The 19494-nt window shown below is 54.1% G+C and overlaps 2 protein-coding genes across 6 annotated transcripts; both read left to right on the top strand.

Moving 5' to 3' along the window:
- The first annotated feature begins 15 nt into the window (after positions 1-15).
- Armc5 (armadillo repeat containing 5) lies at positions 16-6294 on the top strand. Of its 3 annotated transcripts, none has more exons than XM_087208965.1 (7): positions 16-487; positions 1758-1865; positions 1964-2028; positions 2605-2750; positions 3818-4326; positions 5000-5132; positions 5219-6294. In XM_087208965.1, the coding sequence occupies exons 1-7, from the start codon at positions 16-18 to the stop codon at positions 6036-6038; spliced, it is 2253 nt and encodes a 750-aa protein (XP_087065091.1). In that variant the 3' UTR covers positions 6039-6294. The 3 variants fall into 3 exon arrangements, with proteins under 3 accessions (XP_087065091.1, XP_021093153.1, XP_012931876.1); XM_021237494.2 differs by having other exon boundaries at positions 1964-2268; XM_013076422.3 differs by having other exon boundaries at positions 1964-2750.
- A 2912-nt stretch (positions 6295-9206) lies between these two features.
- Positions 9207-14678, top strand: Tgfb1i1 (transforming growth factor beta 1 induced transcript 1). 3 transcript variants are annotated; one of them, XM_004856256.4, is made up of 11 exons: positions 9207-9446; positions 10752-10867; positions 10963-11015; positions 11121-11263; positions 11426-11513; positions 11628-11733; positions 11831-12025; positions 12973-13146; positions 13390-13471; positions 13688-13836; positions 14064-14678. In XM_004856256.4, exons 1-11 carry the CDS (start codon positions 9434-9436, stop codon positions 14328-14330), a joined length of 1386 nt encoding a protein of 461 aa, XP_004856313.1. In that variant the 5' UTR covers positions 9207-9433; the 3' UTR covers positions 14331-14678. The 3 variants fall into 3 exon arrangements, with proteins under 3 accessions (XP_004856313.1, XP_004856314.1, XP_004856312.2); XM_004856257.4 differs by having other exon boundaries at positions 9414-10123; XM_004856255.4 differs by lacking the exons at positions 9207-9446; positions 10752-10867 and having other exon boundaries at positions 10946-11015; positions 11102-11263.
- Positions 14679-19494: the final 4816 nt, after the last annotated feature.

Below are 19494 nucleotides of genomic sequence, written 5' to 3'. Positions count from 1 at the left end.
TAGGCCCGAGCCAAGATGGCGGCTACGAGAGCAACCCTCACGGACTCGCTCTCGTTTTGCCTCGCGCAACTCACGGCGGCGGCCGGGGAGGGTCTTGCTGGGGGAAAGGACCCAGCTATCAACGAGACACCCCTGGGTCGGGCGCTTTTGGCTCTCCGCACGCGCCACATCAAAGCAGCGGGGGGAATCGAGCGCTTCCGGGCACGCGACGGGCTCCGCCCCCTTCTCGCCCTGCTACGGCGAGCTGCTGCGGACCCCGCCCCGTCACACGCAGGCCCAGGCTCCGCCCCCTTGTCTGTTGCGTCAGCTGCTTCTGCTGGTCCCTCCCCCTCCCCTAGCCCTCCCTCTTCTGTGTCGCTGTCGACGTCTTCGCCGCCAGTGCGCCTGCGCAAAACTCTGGACTTGGCGCTCAGCATCCTAGCCAACTGCTGTACGGAAGGGGCGTGCCGGGCTGAAGTGCGCAGACTCGGAGGCATTCTCCCTTTAGGTAAGTGTTCCGCCTCCCTTTCCTAGAAAGAGTCTGTCCGCACCTACCTGCAGGTCTGGGCGTGGGCAGTCTCGGGTTCTTTGTGTCCCGGCTTGAAATAGTGCTTTGTGACGGCGCAACGCCCCCATCTCCCAAGGCGTCATGCCCATGACGTCATTGCTCTCTCCGCAGTTTACGCCCGAGCCCCCTCAGACCAGATAATAGCGGATAGCATGGGCGCCTCCCTCGCCTCTGAACAGATGGAGACCAGCTGATGGTTTTTCGGATCATTCTTGTCCTCAGTTATGACGTTCATAGCAGACACTCACTGTCCACTACGTGTCCAGCCCTGTACCTCCCCCACCCCGCACCGGATGAGCTGGAGGCTAGAAGGGGCGGTGGGTTAAAAAGTGCAGGGAGCCCTTCAGGCGAGTCACTGAACCCCGCCAACGCAGGATTTGTTCTGAAGTGGGACAAGAATAGATACCGCGAAACATTGAGAGTGGGGAGAAAATAAAATACGCTTTTATAGAGCGCACAGACTAAGCATAGGCTGGGTATTTCAAGTTATTAAAAATTTAACACCCATAAGAACAAATCCCGACGAAAGATATGCTTTTCTGTTTACCAGCTAAATTGGCGCCTCCTGGTGGCGACGATGGGAACACAGCAACAAGCCATTGCTTGCCCTCTGAAATTATGCCAGTTTTGACAAAATCATAATTTTTTGGATAAAGTGAAACATTAATATATTTAAAACTTGAATTAAAGGTATCTGAATCATAATGTGTTTCACAGGGTTCCTAGCACATTTGTAAGTTCTCAGTAAGTGATGGGTTTTGTTAACTGTGTTAACCCTCATCAGTCTTTAAAGTATTTTTGCCTTTAAAGTGTCTCTGGAATCCATCCACTTCTTTCCATTTCTGGTGCTCAGAGACTGCTGGGCAGGAGAGGCAACTAACGTGTCCTTTCTCACCTAGACTGTTGTGATAGCTTCTTCACCACTCCCTTGGCCTTATTCCTTTCTCCTCAAGGCCCAGTGGCCTTGAATACCAGATTGTATCATGTCACTCTCAAAACCCTTGTGTGGCTCCCAGTGCCTTCACATTTACGACTTGACCGGTTGGCCTGGCGTTTGAAGCTGTTCATGAGATCATAGCACAGACACTTGGTGCTTCCTCTGGGCTTTGGCCTATTTAGGATTCCAGACCCAGCATCTTCTGAAGGGCTTCCCTGACCCAAGTAGCCACATTCTTGAGGTGGTTGACAAGGAACCCAACTTCCTTTGCAGTGACCATTCTGCAGTGTGTGAAGACAGACAGCATCCAGAACCGAACGGCTCGTGCTCTTGGGAACTTAGCCGTGGAACCGGAGAGCTGTGGGGAGATCCACTCTGCTGGTGAGAAGGCGCTGAGCCTGGGTTAGCCAGGGGTTTCAGCAGGAGAAGGGCTCAGGTGTCTGTCCTTGCTTACCTGTGTCCTCTCTTTTCCCCTCCAGGTGCTGTTCCCTTGCTCGTGGAGAGCCTGACAGCCTGTCAGGACTCACAGTGCCTTCAGAGCGTGGTGCGTGCCCTCCGCAACCTGGCAGACTCCCCGCAGCACCGCCTGGCCCTGGCCCAGCAGGGAGCCGTGCGCCCCCTGGCTGAGCTCCTGGCCGCTGCCCCAGATCCTGCACTGACCTCAGCCCTTGTCCGTGCCCTCCTGGAACTCAGCCGTGGCTGTTCCCGGGCCTGTGCTGAGCAGCTGAGTCTGGGTGGGGGGCTGGGGCCACTTGTCAGCCTGGCTTCTCACCCGAAACGTATGGTACGTGAAGCAACCATCCTGATCCTTGCCAACCTGTGTGCCCAGGGCCTAGTCCGGCCTGCACTGGGCAATGCTGGCGGTGTGGAGGTGTTATTAGGTGAGCTCCGGCGACGCCGGGGCCCCAGTGGGGCCAGCCCAGCTTCTCAGCAGCCCCTGGTGCGGGCTGTGTGCCTTCTGTGCCGGGAGGCCATCAACCGAGCCCGCCTGCGGGATGCTGGTGGCCTAGAGGTGCTGATGGGCCTGCTGCGGGATCCTCATGCCAGCGCCTGGCATCCACGGGTCGTGGCCGCGCTTGTGGGCTTCCTGTATGACACCGGGGCCCTGGGCCGCCTGCAGGCTCTGGGACTTGTACCTCTCCTGGCTGGGCAGCTGTGTGATAACACTGGTGAAGAGGAAGAGGAGGGAAGAGAAGCTGCTTCCTGGGACTTCCCTGAGGAGCGGACCCCTGAGCGGGCAGAGGCTGGGAGCTTCCGAAGCCTCAGGCGAGTCCTCAGCTCTGGGCCTGGGAGAGCAAGGGGATGATCCATTCTGGTCCTCTTCACTGCCCTCACCCTCTGTTACATCTCAGTAAGACTCCTAATAACTCTCACTCCTGATTCCTCTTTCTTTTCGGACATGGCTACTTTCCAGTCCCCATTAAACATACCTCCTCTTTCCTGATTATCTTCCTGTTAGCTTTGGCCCCTCATTGCCTCTGAGCTTTGGGCTCCTGACAGGTTCATGGGGAGGTAGTATGTACACTGGTTACTATGATAGTCTGTGATAGAGCTCAAATTCTCATTCCCTTACCATCACTTATGAGCTGAGACATCATGGGAAGTGAGTTCTCTGAGCCTCTCGTTCCTGATGTGTAAATGGAAGATGACAGCACATATAACCCACAGGTTACTGTACAGATGAAATGGGGGTGCTTTGTCCTTGACATGGCACAAAGCAGTGGTCAGTAAATGTCAGCCTTTGTGCAAACTCTTGGTCATCGGGACCACTCTCCTTGGTGCCTTCTTCACTCTTACACACTGGCCGTCTCTGGTTTTGAAACTCGCTTGGAAGGTGCTGTCTGGGGGCCTCTTTGCTCTTCTTGCCTAGAACACTTTTCCTACGGTGTGCCTTTGTTTCTTACCTCCTTCAGGTCTTTGTTCAGCTGTACCATTACCTGCCCGTTTAAAAGTTCAGTTCTCCCCTGCCCAGCTCTTTCTGTGCCCTTTTCCGTGACTTTTTTGGTGCCTTTTTCGTGACTTCACAGTAACAAGCAGTATGTTTTACTTATATCGTCTGTTACCCCTTGAAAGAACATAAACTCCAGGAGAACAGGAGCTCTGTTTTGTTCAGTGCTTTTCCACAGCAGTTAAAAAGTGCTTGGCACATGGGAGACAGCAGTAATTGTGAGGGAGGCTTTATTGCTTTATCCCCCTCTGGAGTCTCCACATACCCCGTTATCCACACTCCTGCTGTTCCCCAGCTCCGCCTCCTCTCACAGGATGGCTCTTTTCCACTGTGTTCCCTCCCCTTGGCTGTGGATTCAGTGTCCTTGTCCTTCTGCCCTTTGCAGGTCATGGCTGATCTCTGAGGGCTACGCTGTGGGCCCCGGAGATGTCTCTCCAGACTGGTCTCCTGAGCACTTCCCGCTGCCGGAGCCAGCAGACTCCATCAGTAACACCCCTGGGAAGACCTCGCTCCGGACCCCATGCACACTGCACACCCTGGGCTACAGCCCCACTGCCGCTGCCGCCACCGCTGCCGAGGAGCCCTGGGGCCGGGAAGGGCCAGCACTGCTGCTGCTCTCGCGCTTCTCCCAGGCCCCTGACCCGAGCGGGGCACTTGTGACTGGTCCAGCGCTGTGTGGCTTGCTGGCCTATGTGACAGGTGCGCCAGGCCCTCCAAGCCCACGTGCACTCCGCATCCTGGCACGCCTTACCTGCAACCCTGCCTGCCTTGAGGCCTTTGTGCGCAGCTATGGTGCGGCACTGCTGCGTGCTTGGCTAGTACTCGGCGTCGCGCCGGACGACTGGCCTGCACCCCGGCCCCGGCCCGTGTGTCGAAACCAGCACCGAGAGCTGGGTATGTCTCCTAGCTCCCTGCCCGCAAGAGGCCTCATCTTCTTCCTGTGCCTTTCATGGGCCAGAGCCTTACCTTACTGCCCACCTGCTCTCTTACTGTCCAAGAAACACCAGCCCCCAGGTGTTGGGGCCCTCTGGGCGAAGGGGAGGGTGTGGGGCTATCCCTTCTGCTCCATAGCCCCACACGCAGAGTTATGTTCTGTCCACTCTCCAAACCTTGGGGCCCGGATAACTAGACACCAGGTTTGGCTCTAGCAATAAAACATTCTCTGTCTTTATTTCTTTATCCACTGTACTCGGGTCTGCATTGTCCTGACTACACCCTGGGCACACTGACTTAGGAACCCAGACCCAAGCACCATGTTCCCTTAGGCCTTGCCACCACTTTCAACACTGCCCAGGACTGCTGTCTCCTGTATCCTCACTGCAGACTGTCAGTCCTCGAGGGCCTGGACTTGCACCATGACCATCCTACTTTCTGTTCCTGGCCTTGATTTCTAGTTCTAGTGTCCTCACTCCACCCCTCCAAGGCCTGCAGTCACCCCCCTCTCTGCGCCTTGATTTGTTGTCTTGATTTGTTTTCTCATCCTTCTCAAGGGCCTCGCCCCTGCTGTGCCCGTCCCACGTCAGTCTTTGACACCACTCCAACCTGCCCTGCTCTGCCCACCCTGCAGGGGAGATGCTGCTGCAGAACCTGACTGTCCAGGCCGAGTCACCTTTCGGAGTAGGTGCCCTCACGCATTTGCTGCTCTCTGGAAGCTCTGAGGATCGTGTAGCCTGTGCACTGACCCTGCCCTTCATCTGCCGGTGAGGAGGATGTGGGTGTCTGGTAGGGCTGAGGAGAGCAGAGTTTCCCTCCCCCGAATCCACCCTTGACCACCTTTCTCCCGCAGGAAGCCCTCCCTGTGGCGCAGACTGCTTCTGGACCAGGGCGGCCTCCGCCTCCTCCTCACAGCATTAACTCGGCCAGCTCCGCACCCACTCTTCCTCTTCTTTGCTGCGGACTCCCTTTTCTGCCTCCAAGGCCTGGTGTCTCCTGTCATGAGCCCAGCCTTTCCACCTGAAACCCCCGTGGAGCTAGACCCTCCCTCCCCTTGCCTCTACGAGCCTCTGCTGGGTCCAGCTCCTGTCCCAGCGCCTGACCTGTATTTCCTGCTGGACTCGGGCCTACAGCTCCCTGCTCAGCGAGCAGCCTCAGCAACTGCCTCCCCGTTCTTCCGGGCCCTGCTGTCTGGCAGCTTTGCTGAAGCCAAGATGGACCTGGTGCCACTTCGAGGCCTGTCCCCCAGTGCAGCCTGGCCTGTCCTGCATCACCTGCATGGCTGCCGGGGCTGTGGGGCTGCGCTGGGGCCCGTGCCCGCACCAGGCCAGCCCCTGTTGGGCTCGGACGCTGAGGAGGCCTTGGAGGCTGCTGCCCGTTTCTTGCTGCCTGGGCTTGAGGAGGAGCTGGAAGAGGCTGTGGGCCGCATCCACTTGGGTGCAGAGGGTGCCCCAGAATCAGTGGTTGAGGTATTCCGCCTGGGCCGGCCCCGACTAGCTGCCCTTTGTGCACGCTGGACACTGGGGCCAGGGCAGTGCCCAAGGAAGCGGGCCCTGGCCCTTGTGGGACTTGTGGAGGCAGCAGGTGAGGAGGCAGGGCCTCTAACTGAGGCTTTACTGGCCGTGGTGATGGGGATTGAGTCAAGGGACAAGGGTCCCAGCCTAGATGGTTGATTGTCCTGGGAGAAGACCCAAGGACCTGTTTGCTATAAAGGAGGCATCTCAAAGTGGCACAAGAGGAAGCTGAAGGCATCATCATCGAGGACTGAAGAGAAGATGGAACCCCAGGATGATGGTCTGAAGTGAGAAACCAAGGCCAATATCTGGCAAGGGGACCCAAGAGAAGGAGAACAGCCCAGGGCCCTAGATACCTGGCCCAGGCCTGTTCTATGGAGTTGAGATTAAAAAACTTTGTAATTGGATACCACAATTGTGGTCTTTCTGCTTACTTTGCCATGGCAGTTGCCCCATCACTTAACACAACAAGCAGGGTCTGGTCCAGATCTCTGTTTTGACACAGGCCACCCTTGTCATGGAGAAGTTTGAGAAGTTATTGTCCAGTGGTTCCTGGAGGCTGGGACAGGGTTGGAGTTCACAGCCTTCTATTTGAGATGTGTTTTGGGGCCCCAGGAAAAGCCTGCTTCCTGCTCACAGGGCTGTATTACTTGGATGTAGCCCCCCAGCTGGACATAAACCTTAGCACTAAGAGGGTGGTGCTGAAAGGAGCCTTGAGTGTAGGATGTGTCTACAGCCCTGGCATTCCTGTATCCTGAGCATCCTTTGCCCGTCTTGGGCATTCAGTCTCTGGGTCTCCATCTCTTGGGCCAAGTGTTTTTTAACACTGTTTAATGCTGTTGGGGAGACCTGCTGCCTTCCTGGAGTCTCTGAGGACCTGTTCCACTCATGTCCAGGGAGTCAAAGCCCTATGCTGGCACAGGCTTTTGTGCAGCATGTGTGTGTGTGTGTGTGTGTGCGAGATGTTGCTCCAGTCTCCAAGGCAGGATCTTTATCATCACACCTGTGGATCCTTGGCCACTGAGTGTGGGTTGACTTTGAGGAGAGCCCTATACTGGGAGTATAAGGGTCTGCTGCTGGGGAGCTCAGTTTGGCACTTGATTTTGCTCTGCCTCTCTGGGTGTTTGGCTCTTTTATCCTTAGGTATTGCATTAAGGTCATACAAAGAGCTTTAAAAAAATACCTGATGCCTGACCCACCCTCCTTTAAGCAGTGGTCAAGTTTATTTGAGAAAGTAAAAGTGAAGAGTGAGAGAAAGTGGCTCTACAGAGCGAGCTTGGGCTGAGTAAAAGGAAAAAGCAAGATAAAAGAACATCCTGGAGAAAGCAGGGTGAGCTATCATGAGGAAAGCCAGGATAGCAAGTTCTTGGCATCTGTATCCTTTTATACTGTCTAACTCTCAAGGAAAGCCACAAGAATGTCTACATGTATTGTGGTGCTCGGATCTCATGCCCCAGGCTGATGTCAGGTCTAGGCCATGTTATTGAAAACCTGCTTGAGTTCTCGAGAGATGTCCAGATGCAGGGCTTTGGGGACTGTTCTGTTCATGTGTTCTTGGATCTTGTAATTAACAGGTCATGCCTACTTCCCCGGCCAGCTTTGCCATGCCCCAATCTTCTATGTCATTTCCCCCTGAAAGACACATCCCCATAATTCTTATGGGCTGCTAAGGGAGTGGAGGTCTCTGTCTTCTATAGCTTCGTCAAGCTGCAAGGAGCTTTAGAACCTACCCACTTGGGTAATGTGTCTCCAACTACCTTGGCATGTGTGGCTCACTGACTGGGTTGAAGAAAGGAAAACCTATCAGAAAACGAGAAAGGAGTTCATAACCACTGAGCTTCAGTATTAGCTCAAATATGAGGAGCAGGTCAGATTTCCACACTTCCTGTAGCACTGGAGTCTTGCTTTTTGAAGAGAAATCTCAAGTCTTCCAGAGGCTCACAGAACTCTCTCCTTTTGCATGATCTTGTTTTTCAGACAGTTCAGATGGGACTGGCTTTATTCTGGAAAGATGAATCCAATTATCTGCCACCTTTACTGCAGTGGGTGTGGCAAGGATCAATGAGAAGGGACCCTTCCATTTTGGCTTTAAGTAGCAAGTGTCCCCTCTTTCCAAGTGTTTACAAGCACTTGGTCTCCAGGATGGACATTAGATGGTCCTCCTGGGTCAGGAGCTGGCAGGACTCTGTTCCCATACAGTTGGATAGCCTGCTGTACTTGGCCCAGACTGATGAGCTAGTAAGAGTCTCTAGGTCTCTGGGTCTACTATGGTATCAGAGGATAGCCATGGTCCTCCATGTAACATCTCAAATGGGATCATTAACTTAGCTCAGTTTGGGACATGTTATCAACCCTCATGAGTGCTCTAGGCAGCAATTGGAGCTAGGATTCAGATGTCTCTTGACAAAGGCAGTTTTGCCATTAGGGTCTGGTTGGCTCTCTCTACCTTTCCAAAAGATTGAGGCCAACTTCCCATGTAGGATTTTCATAGCTTGTTGTTATGTCCCTTGAGGAAGGAGCTGTAAGGCTGTCCTTGTTTCCCTGTCAGCCTTTTGATTTCCCAAGGAGACTTCAGCCATGTCTCCTTTGTGGCCTGGGCCCTTTCTGAATTGGACTAAACAGTGCCCTAGGCATCAGCATTTTTAAAGCGTTTGATAGGCTCTGACTTGCTTCTGGGTCCAGTGCTCATGTCTGTCCACCAGAGTTGCTGCAGGACAGCTGTCTCTGCATTATCATGTTTCCACTTTGATTTCTCAGGGTATCAGTCCAGGGAGGACTTCCCACTTTGTTGCTGGAGTCTGCCTCTAGCCTTTTCTCTTTCACTGGTAGCTTGGGAAAGGGCTGTTTTGCAGCGAGGATCCTGGTCACCTCAGGGTCAGGGAGGGGATTGTCTTGTAGGCTACCTGGGATTTGGCTGCCTGAGAGTGCTTTCCCTGAGTCTGCACGGGCCTGGGTTTCAGTTCTCTGTTATTTGTGTATTTATTTCCAGATCTTGGGGGGCTGGTCCTACCTTAGAATCTGTGTGTAGCTTCACCCTATGTGTTGTCTCTGTCTGAGTTTTGTGTCTAGTCTGTGAATGTGGTTGAACTGTCTCCCATGGGAGAGCTCCGAGCCTGGGCTTTGACAGATCCTCGGAACATCACTCCTCCTTCCAATTCAAACATTCTGTTAGGGACAAGTCCCTGGTATGCCCTAGGAGGGAGAGGGCTCTGCCTAGGACTCAGGCGTTGTGCTTGGTGCTTCAGCACTGTCTGAGAGTCTCTGGGTAGGGCTCTGGAGCTCCGACTGCAAGAGCCACTTCTAACTCCCAGCTCTGGCCGCCTGGGGCTCCGCGTGGAGACCAAGGCTGGGGTGTGGCCGCCCCTGGCAGGCCAGCGGGCTGGGCTTGGGTGGGCCCTCTCTTCCACGCCCCACTCCACCCCCACCCCACCCCCACCCCATCCCAGCGGGTCCCGGCTTCCTTACATGGTCACGGCCCGGCTCCCAGCTCCGGACGTCCCGGCCCCACCGGACACGGCCCCGCCCTCTCGACCCGCGGGCCGCCCGCGCCCGCCATGGAGGACCTGGGTGAGTGGGGCCTGAGACCCCGAGCTCCGGGCCTCTCAAGGCCGGACCGCTCTTCCCCGCCCTCCGCTGCCGCGTGGTGCTAGCCCTGTTCCCTTGCTCTGGCTTCTCGACTGCCCGCGCCTCCTCAGCGACTCCACGTCCCCCTTCCTGCCTCTCCCTTCCTGCCTTTCCTGGGGTGGCCGCTCCCTCCCTTCTCCCTCGCCGGGCTCTTTCAGTCCCGGCTTCGGTGGATGGACAGGGAGCAGCGGCGCCCGCAGTCGCCTGGACTCTGGGGAGGGAGGAGCCTTGGTCCAGGGTTTGGGACCGTAGCCGGGAGGGAGAGTAAGACAAGCTTCGGGATGGAAGCCGGCCCGCTGGCCCGCCTGGATTCGGGGAAGGGAGGAGTTACGGCTCCTAAGCATCGTAGAGGTCAAGCCCTGCGTTAGGAAGGATGCCAGCTGAGGGGTGACCAGAAGCTAGAGACAGGCTTTAAGGCGTCCACCGAGATGCAGGGGCAGGGACTCCTGGCTCTGGAAAGTGTTCGCAGCACCCAGATCTGCTTGGGGTGGAAGGGCATTTAGTAGGGGCTAGGAGGACCCAGGTGCGTCCTTCTGTTTGCTGACACTGGAGCTGGAATACCGAGCCCCCACGGAAGAGCAGTTCCAGCACCCTGCAGCAGAGGGTGCTCATCGGTAGGGGTAAGTGGCGCACACTGTGGAGAAGCCAGTCAACGAGCTGGACCGACAGATTCACCAATGAGGGCCACTGGGTGGGATTCACTGGGCGGGAATTTACTAAGTGTGACAGACACAGCAGCCAATGAGGAGGCCGGGCTCCAGGCGCACAGCCGATTGAGCAGTCTGGAGTAGATCCCAATCCGGCTTGAGTAAAGAGCCAATTTTGACTGCATCGGAAAGATGAGAAAAAAAATCATGTGGCTGGGTTTGTGCTTCAGTTCCAGCGTGAGCCCAGCCCCAATGTCTCCTCAGGAATACTCCTTGCTATCCTTCTACTTCTCTGCCTTGGATTGGCCCTGTGTTTATGTTTCTCTTCCTTCTTTTCTTTTCTTTTCTTTTCTTTTCCTTTCTTTCTTTCTTTCTTTCCTTTTCCTTCCTTCCTTACTTTCTGTCTCTCTCTCTCTCCCTCCCTCCCTCTTTCTCTCTTTCTTTCCTCTCTCTCCTTTTTTTCTTTCTCCTCTGGTCTTAATAATGGCTTTTATCCTTTTAAAACACCGCCTGCTTCAAACCCCTACTCTAACATCTTAAGGCCTTGTCTCTGCCCAGACTTGACCCCTTCATCTCTCACCCCGAGCGCCTCTCTCTGCAGATGCCCTGCTCTCTGACCTGGAGACCACCGCTTCACACATGCCAAGGTCAGGGGCTCCACAGGAGCACCCCCCAGAGCCACGCACACCTCCCCCGCCCTACGGACACCAGCTGCAGGTGAGACCAGAGACTGGAGCCTGGGGGACGACTAGGGCCAGGGTTAACCCGAGTGGGGTCCTGTCATCCCACACATGCATGTTTTCTCTCTGTAGACAGGGTCTGAGGAATCTTCAGGAGCCTCTGGGGATAAGGACCATCTATACAGGTGAGGGGTCTGGGAACCAGGGCGTGCTGTTGGGGAAGCCAGCGGAGGCTCAGGTGAAGTTTGGGTTCTCCACCCCTAAACCCAAGCTCCCACCCTGTTTCTCAGTACGGTATGCAAGCCTCGGTCCCCAAAGCCTGCGGCCCCTGCGGCCCCTCCATTCTCCTCTTCCAGTGGTGTCTTGGGCTCTGGGCTCTGTGAGCTAGATCGTTTGCTTCAGGAACTTAATGCTACTCAGTTCAACATCACAGGTACTGGGTTCCTAAGACAGAACTTGATGGGATGGGGGCAGGGCGGGGTGAGACTAAGGGGCACAGCCTTCCCAGAGGAGCAGTTAAAGAGACACAAAGCCTTAACTGGGACAGTGGGTTGAGCATGGCCCCATGTCCAGCGTTATTCTTTCGTCTCTCCAGATGAAATAATGTCTCAGTTCCCATCTAGCAAGGTGACTGCTGAGGAACAGAAAGAGCAGCAATCTGAAGATAAGAAAAGACCTAGCCTGTGAGTCTGGCATAGCTGGCGGGACTGCAGAGAGGGATGGGTCCTGGATGTCTGAGTCACCAGAGGCAGCGTTTCTCTGGGAGCTCCGAGGTGACACAGGCTTGCTCTCTGCAGTCCTCCCAGCCCCCTTCTTGACCTCCCAAAGCCTTCAGCCACCTCAGCCACTCTGGAGCTGGACAGACTGATGGCCTCACTCTCAGACTTCCGTGTCCAGAACCCTGTGAGTCAGGCAGGGGTAGCTGGTGTCAGTCTCCACCCACCCACCGTAGGCCCTTGTGTCTGCTGCCTTATTGACTCTAATGTCCTCGCCACTGCAGCTTCCAAGCTCTGGGCCAGCCCAGACACCAGCAGTGAGCTCCGCAGATGAGGGGTCCCCATCCCTGCCAGGGCCGGCGAGCGAGGGCAGCCTGGACACCATGCTGGGGCTGCTGCAGTCGGACCTCAGCCGCCGTGGTGTCCTCACCCAGGCCAAGGGCGTCTGTGGCTCTTGCAATAAACCTATTGCTGGCCAAGTAAGTGGAACCTTCTAAGAGGGAAGGACGATAGCCACAGACCCGTCTTTATTGAGAACCAGGCTGTGTGCTGTTTTCTTCTAATAAATAACTCTGTTTAGTGGACATTATTATTCATACTTTATGTTTTTTAATTGAAACATTTTTGGTGCTGAGGATGGAACCACAGCCTACTTCATGCTAAGCACGCTGCCACTGAGCCACACCCCACTAATTAGCCCATGATTTGTATTTTGTAGATGAGGAAACAGCAAATAAGTGGTAGGATAAGAATTCCAACCTTGTTATTATTGTGGTCCTATTGCGTGCTGGGCACTGTGCTAGATCCTTTTCAAGACCTCATCTCACAAAAGGCTTACTGGTTCCACCCAGCATCTCTCAGGTATCCAAAGACTGTCTCTTCTCCTTGGAAGAGGGAGAACTCCGGTTCTTGGCTTATGACTAAACAAATGTGGCATCTGTGCCCAGTCACTGGCCTAGAGCGTCCTGCAAAAGTGCCTGACTTCCACCTCAGATTTTCCAATCTCAGCCAAGCGGGTGGCAATTTGACATCCATAGGCTCTTGGTACTTTTTTTTCTGGGTCTTTTCTTCTACTAAAAAAGGCCTGTTTTGGCATAAAGGTGAAAGTATTAATATTCAATGTTAAATCATTTTCTTCTTGTTCTTTTGTTCAGATTTTAAAAAACAAATTAAAACCTGTTCATTGGCCCCTAAATGTACTGTGGGCCCTCTGTACTGACCCTGATGTGCCTCAGGGATATGTTTAGCCTGGAGCAAAGCTGGAAGACCTAGGTTGAATCTCCATCATGTACAGGGTGCATGACCTTGAACATTGAATTTTCACCCTTAAGTCTCAGAGAAGACTTGTAAAGTGCCATGTAAACCTCAGTTCACTGGGCAGGGGGCAGACCCAGAGCCACTCTGACCCAGGCCCCTCAACGTGCAGGTGGTGACTGCTCTGGGCCGTGCCTGGCACCCCGAGCACTTTGTTTGTGGAGGCTGCTCCACAACCCTGGGAGGCAGCAGTTTCTTTGAGAAGGACGGAGCCCCCTTTTGCCCCGAGTGCTACTTCGAGCGCTTCTCTCCTCGCTGTGGCTTCTGCAACCAACCCATCCGGCATGTAAGCTCTGGCAGGCCCACTCATCTCTCGAGCCGGACCGGCCGGAAGGGCCTCACGGGTCCCCCACCTCCGCCCAACTCCCCCTCCCCTAGCCCTGTTCTCAGCTCTCCTGTGATTCTGAAGTTCCTTGTTAGACCTCGCCCCTCCTTAGACTCGCTTCAGCCCTGTCACCCAGGCCCCAGCGGGAGCGGGAGGGCAGAGGGGACAGAGGGCCTCCCTGAGCGTCTCCCTCCCTCCCTGCAGAAGATGGTTACCGCCCTGGGCACCCACTGGCACCCGGAGCACTTCTGCTGCGTCAGCTGCGGGGAGCCCTTCGGAGAAGAAGGTAAGAGCCCGATCCCCGCCTTGAAAGGCCCAGTCCCCTCGACCTCGTGCCGCCCTCCGGCTCCGCGGTCCCGGGCCATGGGCCTTCTCCAGTTCTCTTCTGGTTAGTCTCCCAACCGTAGGTTCCCATTCCCTGCCCCGTCCTCGCCCGGCCCCTCCGCGCCAGTGTCAGATCTCGCAGGGTCCCTAGTCCTGCCCACTCGGTTCCCGCCCCTAGGTTTCCATGAGCGTGAGGGCCGGCCCTACTGTCGCCGAGACTTCCTGCAGCTGTTTGCCCCGCGCTGCCAGGGCTGCCAAGGGCCCATTCTGGATAACTACATCTCGGCGCTGAGCGCGCTGTGGCACCCGGACTGCTTCGTCTGCAGGGTGCGCAGCTGGGCGAGCCGAGCACCGGGACTGGCGGGCGGGAGGCGGGGGCCAGGAGCGGGGCGGGGCTCGGCGCTGGGCGGGAGTCAGGGCGGGGCTTCGCGTGGGCGGGGCTAATGCTGGACGGGGCTTCGCGGGGGCGGGGCCGGAAGTGTTTCTCTGCTACTCAAGCTGGTTACCTGGTCTGGGCTTTGGCCCCTGACTTTCTTTCACGACCTCCTGTTCAGGAATGCTTCGCGCCTTTCTCTGGAGGCAGCTTTTTCGAGCACGAAGGACGCCCGCTGTGCGAGAACCATTTTCACGCCCGGCGCGGTTCATTGTGCGCCACATGTGGGCTCCCCGTGACCGGCCGCTGCGTGTCGGCCCTGGGCCGCCGCTTCCACCCGGATCACTTCACCTGCACCTTCTGCCTGCGCCCGCTCACCAAGGGCTCCTTCCAGGAGCGCGCCGGCAAGCCCTACTGCCAGCCCTGCTTCCTTAAGCTCTTCGGCTGACCCCCGGGGTCTGAGCCCGAAAAGGCCCCTTCCCTCCGGAAAGGCCCGATCCTCCAGACCCGGGGCTCGAGGCTGCCCCAAACCGTGGTTTGTGTGGCCCTAGCCACTGGGGAGACCCGGCCCTAAAGTCCTCCACGTTCGGAGGTCGAGTTCAGAAAAGACCCCGCCCGTCCGGCACCCACACGCCCCCAAAGGGTATTATAGTGCAGACCTCCCGAGTGAGCCCTTCACTTCTGTTCCCACCCGAGAGGACCCTTGCAATGCCGGCAGAGCAGAGGCCCGGCAGGCCCCCACCGCACCCCTCACTAGTCTGTGCACTTTTTTCTACATAAACACGCATTCCACGGCTCCCTGGTGCTGTCTCTGCGCGACCACCTTGCCTTCGGACGCCCCGCCCCTCTGCGGGCTGCGTCCTCCTCGGGCTCTAGGCCACCGCCCAGTGGCCCGGACCGGAACTGCTCCCCTCTACTTTGCAGGCTCGGCTCTCGAAAGGGCAGCTCCTGAGCCAGATGAGCAGAGTCGGAAAGGGCGGCCACTTGTGCGGGATTGTACAGATAGTAGTGGAACCAGGACAGAAACTCAGATTGGGGAACCCTTGAACCTTGCGCCTCCATGCATTCCTTAATCTCCCTGTGGCCTTGAAATAAGCGCTTAATATGCTCCCCCTTCTGCCCTGCCGTTGCCTGGTTCCCAGATTTTATTTTCCCGTAAAAGGCCCTCAGAGACGGCTCTCCGTCCAGAAGTGTCAGGGTATGCCCAGCCTCTGGATCTGGCAACCGAGGCACAGCTTTCGTCCTAGTCCTGCACACATATTGAATCGCCTGCGATATTCATGTAGATACGGCCCCATCCTACCCTTCTCTTTTCCCACTCTGAGTATCCATGCCAAGGGGAGGAAGTCGACCTGTCCGAAGTCATTCTTTACATTCCCTGTTGGTCCATCAGCAACTCTCTGAGGCTTTTTCTGACCCAGCTCTATGCCTAGATAGTCACTGCCCTGGAAAGTGCCAGACTGGTGGAGGAGACTAAGGCTTGGACAGAGGAGGACACTGCATGTGACAGCAGTGTCTGAGGGAAACCCTGGGCGCTATTGGAGCTGGGAAGGGCTTCTAACCAAGACCAGGAATCAAGGAGGGCTTTGTGGGAGAAGTGGCACTTGAACTAAGTCACAACAGATAAGGGGGAGGCTAGGGGTTTCAGGTCGGGAGAAGTTCAGGCTCCTGCGTTCCCAAGTCCCAGGGGCCTTCATGAGCCCCAGAACTTTCCCTTTGGGCCCTTTCCCCTAGGGAGCGGTCTGGGCCTGGGGTCCAGACTATAAGGGCTTTTAGTGCTGCAAATGAGGCCCTTGCAGCTCATTGAGAGAAGCTAGCACTCAAAGGCAAGAGAAAGCAGTGAGGAACGCTCTACCCATGTCTCTGGCGGACCTTCAGATCTTTCCTCTGCAAAGCTCCACTCCCTGGCTCTTTCTAGTTCTGTTCTTTCCCTTCCCCTTCCCCTCCCTGAGGCCCATCCTCTGGCATCCTGGACTTCTGTCTCTTGAGGGTGCCCAGATTGGCCATCTCCAATCGATTCACTCACTCAGCAAATGTTCAGGAGCACTTACTGAGCCAGTCTCTGGGGGGCCATGAGGAACCAACCAGACATCCTCCTTGCCCTCAGGGAACTAAAATCTAGTAGAGAAAACAGATAACAAACAAGCACACACAAATGAGTGTGAGGAAGAAATGGGGCATTGCTTCCCTGACTGTTTGGGTAAAGTTAGCTCTCCTCACGGTGTCCATCCCAGGGAGACTCCCTCATTCCCTCTGGGCGCCCATCACTATTGTGAACAGGTGTCATTCCCCACTTGTTCGTATCTGTTTCTGAAACTGGAGTGAAAGCTCCTGAGAGGAGGCAACATATTTGTTGTGCTGCCCACCCAGTGTCTACAACGATGTCTACTGTAGGGTAGGTACGCGTTAAATGTTTCTTAACGAAAGGGGAACAAGAAAGGAAGGAAAGGAGAGGGGAATGAGAAGGAAAAAGTAGGGAACTAAGTTAGAGATGTGAAAGGAACCGGGTAGTCGAAGGCCTCTGTGAAAAAGTAATGTTTAAGCTGAGACTTAGAGATTGAGAACTAGTCTGCCAGGCAAAGAGCCCCAGAAAAGCATTCCAGGAGAGGAAACAGAAAGTACAAAGGCCAAGAGGTGGGAAGGAGCTTGGCATATTCAAAGGAAGGAAAGAAGGCCAAAGTGGTAGGTCAGAGCAAACTATGGAGAAAGTAGTAGGGCATGAGGTGAAAGAGAAAGTTGGTGTCACACCGTGAAGAGTCTTTTAGGCTGTGGTGAAGGCATGTAGATTTTAAGTGCACATGACCCAAATGTGTCCTGTGATGCTTGCCTTTGGATTTCTTTTAGGTACTTTTTCTTAGTTACTTCTCTCTCATTGCTGAGACCTACCTGACACCCCAAGTTAAAAGGGGAAAGGTTTATTTAGCTCATAGTTTGTAGAGGTTTCAGTCCATAATTGTCTGGGTCCAAGGCAGGGGGGCGTGGCAGAGGGACAACAGTTCAGGATGGCAGAACATAGCAAAGGCGATGAAGGGACCTTACCAGTGTCTCTCTGCCCTTTTTATACTCTATCCAGGCTGTTTAGGGCAGGTAGCACTCACACCCTTAATCCTAGTGCCCTTGAGCCTAGTTTTGTTTTTTTTTTCCTTTGAGCCTAGTTTTGTGCCATGAATCAGTTCCAGTGTCACACACTCAAGATCCAGCCACCTCTGAGAAAGCATGAGGCTTTGAGGGGGACATCTAGACATAAGCCGTAGCACATTTTAAACTTGCACCCTGAAGCAGTCACTGGGGGTGAATGCACTTCGAGTGTCCAGTAAGCCAGAGTGTGGGGACTTGTGCAAAGCTGTGTGAGCCAGGACAGAAACTCAAGCTGGGGCCCATGGAATCTTACCATCCCCATTCCTCCCTCTTCAGCGCCTTTTATACTTGAAATAAGCACTTAATTTGCTCTTCCTCCTGCCATGGGTATGTTTGGTTTCCAGATTTTTGCTCTTATCTCAAAGAGTTTTAATTAATTAATTAATTAGAGACAGGATCTTGCTATGTGGTTCAGGCTGGTCTTGAACTTGTCTCAATCCTCCTGCCTCAGCCTCCCCAGTGCTGGGATTACAGGTGTGCACCACCACACCTGGCTAGGGTTTGCTTTTAAAGGAATCTACTCCAAGGCACTCCCTAAATAAGCCTCATCACGTTTCCCTGTATGCCCCTTCTACAGCCCATTCTGTATTCCTTGGCCTTCATAAGCTCCGCAGCAGTTCTCGGTTCTTTCCCTGGCAGGGTGACCCACACCTTCATTGCTGAAGGTTCTGGGCCATTTGTCACCCTGCTGGATTGTTCTGGTTTCCCATTGACCCTAGAAACAGGACATGGTCATACTAGGAGGTTCCCTAAGAGATCTCCTATGCTCCAAATATATTTCTCCTTTCTTCCATTGTGGAGTAACAGTCCAATTTCCTCTTGACAGTTTGGACCAGTCACCCCTGCCGACACCGTAACTCCCCTTTTAGCTAGTTTACTCAGAAGTATGAGGAGACTAAAATGACCAAGAAGTCTTAGCTTCCAGTTCAGTGGCATCATTGTTGTGTTTCCTGTGACAAACCTTCATCCCTCTGGAACTAAGACTTTTAGGCCAGCAGAACATAAGGTCACAGGAACAGGAAGCAAAATTTTTGCTAGTGGGTCACTAGGGGTAATGGTGAGTGGTACCATTCCCACTTCCATATCCTTGATTCCAGGATTCACCCTGGACCTGTGAATCCTGGCTGTGGGAAACACAGTACCATGGAGTGGATGCCTATATATCCTGCCCCAGCCCTGCAAGCTATTGTCACCCAGCTGGCACTGGAATTATGTCTTTGAAAGACCATTTCACCTTTCTATCAATCCAGCCGCTTCTGGATGGTGAGGAACCTGGTGAGACCAGTGAGCTCCATGAGCAAGAGCCCACTGCCTCATTTCTTTGGCCATAAAATGTGTTCCTTGGTCAGAGGCAATGCTGTGTGGAATTCCATGATGGTGGATAAGGAATTCTGTGGGCCCATGAATGGTAGCTTTGGGAGAAGCATTACATGCAGGAAAAGCAAATCCATATGTAGAATAAGTGTCTGTGCCAGTAAGGATAAAGCACAGTTCCTTCCATGATGAAAGTGGTCCAATATAATCCACCTGCTACCAGGTCCCAGGTTGATCACTTTGGGGAATGGTGCTATTCTGGGGACTCAGGGTTGGTCTCTGCTGCTGGCATGTTGGGCATTCAGCAGTGGCTGTCTCCAGATCAGCCTTGGCGAGTGAGAGTCTGTGTTGCTGAGCCCATGCATGACCTCCATCCCTGTCACCATGGCCACTGTGTTCATGAGTCCACTGGGCAACTCCAGGGGTGGCTTCAGGAAAAGGCTGAGTGCTGTCCCCAGAACAGGTCATCCAATCCACTTGGTTATTATTATTATTATTTTACATTTAAAGCACTGGCTTTTATTCAAATACTACTCATCTGTAACATTTAAAAAGCAAGCAGAACAAAAAAAACCAAGCAGAACAGAAGCAAATGTTTTATTCTTCCAACTAAGTTCCAGTACTACAAGGGGAACAAAACAATGATACACTGGAAAAAAAGCAGCAATAATCATCCGCTAAAAAGACTGATAGAATAAATAAAACTACCAAGAAATCATAGAAACCCATTCTGAAACCCCAAGAAGTCCTGGAATATAGAAATGGCCTCCTCTTTCACTATTTCCCAGGAGGCACGGTAGGCTATTTGCTTAGGATGGTCCTGGGGTTACACTCTAAATTACTAATAACTGGTTACAGCTTGGCTGCAGTGCACAATGAAAATCACTAACTTCATCTGGTGTCATTCTACAGTTTTATTTACACAACCAGTGAAGGGCATGTCTAAAATACCAGTTTATCTTTTTCAAACATATTAATATAAGAAGCCAAATTGTAATGATACAGCAAAATGAGGCCACTAGTATTAATACAGGTAGCAAAGGTCCACATCCAGGTTGTACTGACATCAGGGAAATTTCCAAAACCAGTTGCTGCTGCCTAAGAATGGTTGTCACTGATGAAAGCTTGAAATAACCTGTATTCACGGGGGTATTGGCATT

Source organism: Heterocephalus glaber, unplaced genomic scaffold (genome assembly GCF_053883595.1).
Source record: "Heterocephalus glaber isolate CG9 unplaced genomic scaffold, H.glaber_assembly_v1.0 deba00000943, whole genome shotgun sequence".
Classification (NCBI taxonomy): Eukaryota; Metazoa; Chordata; class Mammalia; order Rodentia; family Bathyergidae; genus Heterocephalus; species Heterocephalus glaber.
The sequence above is the reverse complement of the archived record's forward strand: the minus strand, read 5'-3'. Positions and strand labels throughout refer to the sequence as shown.